Source organism: Neltuma alba, unplaced genomic scaffold, assembly GCF_004799145.2.
Source record: "Neltuma alba isolate B1F8T4 unplaced genomic scaffold, ASM479914v2 tig00012957_pilon, whole genome shotgun sequence".
NCBI classification, from domain to species: Eukaryota; Viridiplantae; Streptophyta; class Magnoliopsida; order Fabales; family Fabaceae; genus Neltuma; species Neltuma alba.
This window is the reverse complement of record NW_021637317.1, coordinates 101,100-106,595: the sequence shown is the minus strand read 5'-3', so window position 1 is coordinate 106,595 and position 5,496 is coordinate 101,100. Positions and strand designations below refer to the sequence as shown.

At 36.3% G+C, this 5,496-nt stretch overlaps 1 protein-coding gene across 1 annotated transcript; it reads right to left on the bottom strand.

Annotated features, from left to right (window-relative positions):
- Window positions 1-2,585, bottom strand: LOC114732976 (protein NRT1/ PTR FAMILY 5.6-like). Its single transcript, XM_028920391.1, has 4 exons — window positions 2,365-2,585; window positions 1,810-2,027; window positions 1,159-1,700; window positions 1-1,079 (listed from the first exon to the last, which is right to left on the bottom strand). The coding sequence occupies exons 1-4, from the start codon at window positions 2,513-2,515 to the stop codon at window positions 230-232; spliced, it is 1,761 nt and encodes a 586-aa protein (XP_028776224.1). The 5' UTR covers window positions 2,516-2,585; the 3' UTR covers window positions 1-229.
- Between the last annotated feature and the right edge of the window lie 2,911 nt (window positions 2,586-5,496).

Sequence of the window (5,496 nt, the reverse complement as noted above, 5' to 3'; positions counted from 1 at the left end):
TAAGCAGTAAACAATTGTCTAATAGACAAATATACAACTTGTACTTGGGGCCAAATTGCAATGAACAGGCTACTTTTAAGATAGTACGGCCCAACGAGCCACGGACTTGAAGGCCAGAACATTAAGCATGCAAACATCTTAATATGTAATGTGTCCATGGAAGAACAATTCACTAATTTGAGGCAATTATATGTAGCACAATATGTTTAGCAGAAATCATAGGTGTCAGCTAAACTCTGGTGGCTTCATCTTCAACCCCATCATCAGCTTGCATTACCCTCCTCTGCACTGGTTTGTAAGTGTACCTTCTTGCCAACAACACGAAGCCACACAAATTCAGAGCACCTAACACAGCCAATAACCAGTAAAAATAGTCCAAACGACTCATATTTATATCCTTCCCAATCCAACTCTTTCCATTTTTCCCCGTCACATGATCCACAATTATGATCAGAAAGCTGCTCAAGAAGCTTCCCATCCCAATCACGCTCAGAAATAAAGCTATCCCTAAGCTTCTCATTGAGTCAGGAACTTGATCGTAGAAGTACTCTTGCAAACCCACAAGAGAAAATGAATCCCCAACACCTAGCAATAAGTACTGAGGCACCAACCAGAAAACACTCATCTTTTCATTCCCAGACATGGCCTTTCCTAGTCTCTCTTTTTCCACTAAGGCTGCCACAACCATAACTACAACAGAGAATGCCAAGCCAATGCCGATTCTTTGTAAAATGCTGATGCCTCTTTCGTTTTTCCTTACTCTCCTCAAAAACGGGACGATGATTCTGTCGTATATTGGGACAGATATTAAGGTTCCAACAGCTCCTGCGGCGGCCAGAGAAGCTGGTGGGATCTTGAAACTGTGAGTTATGTTGAGTTTCATGGAGTCTGCTTGCTTCACGAAGAGGGTTGTGCTCTGTGCTATGCAAAGTCCGTTTGTTAATGAAGTTAACCATATGGGAATCATACTAACGATAAGCTTTGTCTCTTCCACCCTCGTTAAAGTCGTAAGTCTCCATGGGTTAATGTCTCCCTGATCCTCATTCCTGTCTTCGATTATTGCAGCCTTGTCCAGACATCTGTTGATTCAATTATGGATAATTAATTTCTAACTAATAAGTTCATGAAATGTAAGAATAGTAGGGTATTGGTGGATACCTGAGCCTGTTGGTATGCCTTAGAAGCCTTCCCTGTGACTTGGGGACTTCATAAAACAGAGAAGGATTTGAAGGGCAGGGTAAGTTCCTTTTCCTTATTGCTGCAACTACCACCTGCAAAATTGGTGTCAAAGTGTTTCCTTCTGAGCTCCTGAACCTGTAAAATGGCTTTCCAACATAGAAAGCTATGATTGTTACGGCCATTAGAATAGTGAGGCCAAGACTCGCAAGTCCCCAGCTCACATAGTCTTGAACGTAAACAACCACAGTAACACCAAGCAGTAAGGCAAAGCACAGAGAGAAGTTCCACCAATTGAAGTAAGACATCTTCTTCTTCCTCTCTTCCGAGTGATCATCGTCAAATTGATCAGCCCCAAAGCTCTCTAAGCAGGGCTTGTATCCTCCTGTACCCAAGGAGATACAGTACAGGGCAAGGAAAAATACCACTTCATGAGCCTTCCTGGGCTTAACACACACCTTTGCATTATTCTTGCATGGCGTTAGACTTGGGATGAACAGAGACATAGTCAAGAGGCTTAATCCCTGGGTTCACAACGTAAAAAGGTCAGATTTTTTGAGGTGGGTTGGATTCAAATTGGCAAAAAGATTAGATTTCTTTTTGGTGTAAAACGAGAGAGTATGGGTTGGTTACCATAAGATACACGAGAGAAGAAAAGAGAACCATATGGAAGCGACCAGTGTAGGCATCACCGACAAATCCTCCAAGTAAAGGCATCAAGGTGGTTGTTCCCGCCCAGTAATTCACATTCTTTGCTGCTGTATTGAGGTCTTGGTGAATCACTTTGGTGAGGTATGTGATGAGATTCGTTGCTATCCCAAAGAAACTCACTCTCTCACTAAATTCAATAGCTGCCACAAAAGTCGACTCAAAATCACCGAACTATTGTTTCTACCTTCTACTAACTGAATATACGTACAATAACAGAGAACCATTATGAAATTTAGTTCGGTGGTACTGATAGCCATCTCCAAGATTAAGCGATTTTGTCTGGATGAACCAAAAAAATTTAGCTAAAACCGAATACTCAAAATCCTCTAGTTTGAAAATGCAGGCTACAAACTGATATTTGTAGTTCTCCTTCAATAACAGCGAAGTTGGTCAGATATAGAAAGCTATTCAGTTTTCTGGGTTAATGGTCTGTGAAATGAGAAGAAGCATGTTTTGGCTTTAGATAGAAATGCTTACTGAGGACGAACGGGATAGCTTTCCAGACGCCAGTGGAAGCACGAAGAGGAAGTCTGCCTCTGTAATCCACAGAAGCATCGTGAACCCATTTCTCTTCATCAGTTTCTTCTCTGGTGCTCCTCTTTGCGTGGTCCATTTCTTGCTCCATCATCAGTAGTGAAAGATGCAGGGTAGAAAAAACCTCAGTGGAAAGGTTATGTTATATAGAAGAAGAAGACAAGGTTGGGTGATACTGATAACTACAGTTAGTTAGTCCCTTTGATTAGTTGCATTTTATCTGAAACATTATGCCCAATCATAGTCTCAAGGAATCGCCACTCATGTGGATTCTCCATTATCTTTGATCAAGAATAGAGAACCTTAAGGCTCTGTTTAATCAACCTCCCCTCCCCTCCGTTGAACCAACCAAAGCGTAAACCAGTGGGTTCATTATTTGTTATATTACTTTACTAAGCCCAGTAACTACATAGAAGTGTTGTTATCTTATACATGAACTTTTTGTAGGAATCAAAGTACGCACAAATGAACCAAAATATGTAGAGTTACAACAGATGGTGTTAAAGCAATGAACCACAAAGTGCTATTTCGCTTGGGAATAAACTTAAATGGACTTGGAATATACAGAGTGGAAAGCTTGGAGTTAAAGAAATAAGCCACAAAGCCTCTGGTTTTCACTCACAATTTTGCTTCCTGTCTCTTATTACTGTGAGCTGCCACAGTAAAGGATTAGACTTGGGAGACTGTCAAAACTTTATGGATTGAAATATGAACAGTTTGAAAACTTTTTAAGTTTTATATGCATGTAGAGAGAGAGTAGTACAAGTTCGATTAATTTCTGGCCCTATATCTAACAAAAGATCTATGCTTCTCTCTTGGAACAAGGAGGTGTTTGGATGAAACCAAACCATAATTTGAAAAATAGTTTCTGGAGAATAGATTTTGGGAAGAATAGATTTTGTAAAAAATGGATTTTGGAGAGAATAAATTTTGTGAAGAATAGATTTTGTGAAAAAATGATTCTGAGAAGTGAGAGTGTTTGAATAGTTGTTATCAGAATCACTTTTTATATATATAAATTACTAAAAAAAACATAAGTTAATATGATAATTACATAAAAGATAGATTTTATGATATATTTTAATTTGAAGGAATAAAATTGTTAATAATATATTTTTTACCAACATAATTAATAATACATAAGATAATATAATTAATGAATAATTAATATGTGTATATATATTTATAAGATATAAGATTAATATGTTTATAAAAAATTAATTGAGAGATGTTAAAGTCATATTATTATTGAGATCTACTCTGACAGGCACAATCATACTTTTCAATTTGAACCAGAAGCAGAATGAATTCACTTCTCCTGAAACTATAGTTTCAGATTATGACATCAAAATTGATGCTGTTTGGGTGACATTCCACCCAAATCATAGTTTTGGGAGTCACCCAAACAGGTCCTAATGGGGGCGGGTTTTGCTGGCTTCAGAGGACAGAGGGGATCAGATTCTTGAATGGATTCAAAGCTGAGTTCCTCAAGTAGAGTAAGAGGGTACGACTAAACCATTAAGGAGACATAGCTACCAAGTCAAAATACGGTAGCTACACATGATCCAGATGGGCTATAATAATTATACGGATCTGTAGAATTAAATGATTGTTGGGGGGGTGGATAGCACCATAATAAAGTAAATTTCACTTCTGACTAAAGAAGGACACGCGTTCCTTGCCTACAGAAGTAGATGGCCCAGATGAACAGAACTCTTTTTAGTCTCAAAGTTCAGATTCTGCAAATAAAAAAAAAATACTCTAAAAAGGCTGTACTCATTCGGGGTTTGAGTTTAGATTTAGGCTCAATCACCAATATGCCATCCTCATATTAAAGCAAATAAGGAAGAATTGGTTAAAAGGATTAAATGACTCAGATATTTGGATAAAAACACTAAATGTGGAATGTTTTTGAAGATGCTTACAGAATCAGCTTCAACAATGATCAATAAAAATTCTTGAAGGTCTCTTGAAACTCATTGCAGATTTTAATTTTTTTTTAATCATTTTCAAATGCTCGTTCTTCTTTCTAAGTATTCAACCATTGCTCCGTAAGATAAGCTAACTTTTAATGAATACTGCGAAGAGGGAATCCACTCTTTGCATACAGCAAATTCAGAGAACAAATTCTGTTTCTCCTTGTTAGCGGATAAACCGATATATTGTTCTTTCTGCCGTGCTTTGTTTCTTACTCTTCACTGGTTTTTGATTTGATTCTTCGTGGATTTAATGAAAAGAAGAGAGATATTTTGATAAGCGGAATCAACACATATATCCAGTTTCTGGACAAGTCTCCTTCTCAGAAATATGAAATTTATCCGCCTTTCATTTAGCATCGCTTCTTTGTCTTCAAAATGTTGCGTCACATCACAAGGTTGGCAAAAACAACACAAATCAGTTATTCAAATTGAAAAGGCTTTATATATATTCACTTGACATCAATTATATGAGTACATAACATCCTCGTTCACTCCCAACTTTGTTACTCCTATCCTATCCTATCCCTTACAAAAGTTAACAAATGATATATAAATATATATATATATATATTATATTATTTATGGTTAAGCAATAAAACATACTACGTACGGTCCAATATAAGAACGAATTTGACTTTTAATTTGATTCTAAACGTAAGACTACAATCCATTTTATCTCTTATATTTATTCATTTTTTTCAAAGTAGTCATTGAATAATTACACATGTTAAGGGTTTCATCAAATAATAGTTCTAGCTAATACACATAGTTAGTAAAGGTATTTTAGGAAAAATAATACTTATTTATTAGAAATAATTAACTTAACAAATTTTCTTAATTTATTTAAATTAATCAACTAGCTCTTATATTAAAAATCGAAAGTAACATAATCTTTCGAGTCAAGCTAAGTTTTGTAGCTTAATTCATTGATACTAAATACCGACTATACTGAATTAATTTTTATATTATGAATAGAAGAAGTATAATTAAATTATTAATAATATTTAGCGGATGCCCACTATAATGTACGACCACGGATCCGATCATCCCAGCAACCCGGAGGGAGTGGACGATTTCTTTTCATTTAATTAAAAAA

What these genes read in the sequence shown, in the direction of transcription:
- LOC114732976 (XM_028920391.1), bottom strand. Translation starts at nt 2,515, where the DNA reads ATGATGGAGCAAGAAATGGACCACGCAAAGAGGAGCACCAGAGAAGAA. An exon ending in AGCTATCCCGTTCGTCCTCA is followed by an intron (nt 2,028 to 2,364) that starts GTAAGCATTTCT and finishes CTTTTGTGGCAG; the next exon opens with CTATTGAATTTAGTGAGAGA. An exon ending in CTTCTCTCGTGTATCTTATG is followed by an intron (nt 1,701 to 1,809) that starts GTAACCAACCCA and finishes TTGTGAACCCAG; the next exon opens with GGATTAAGCCTCTTGACTAT.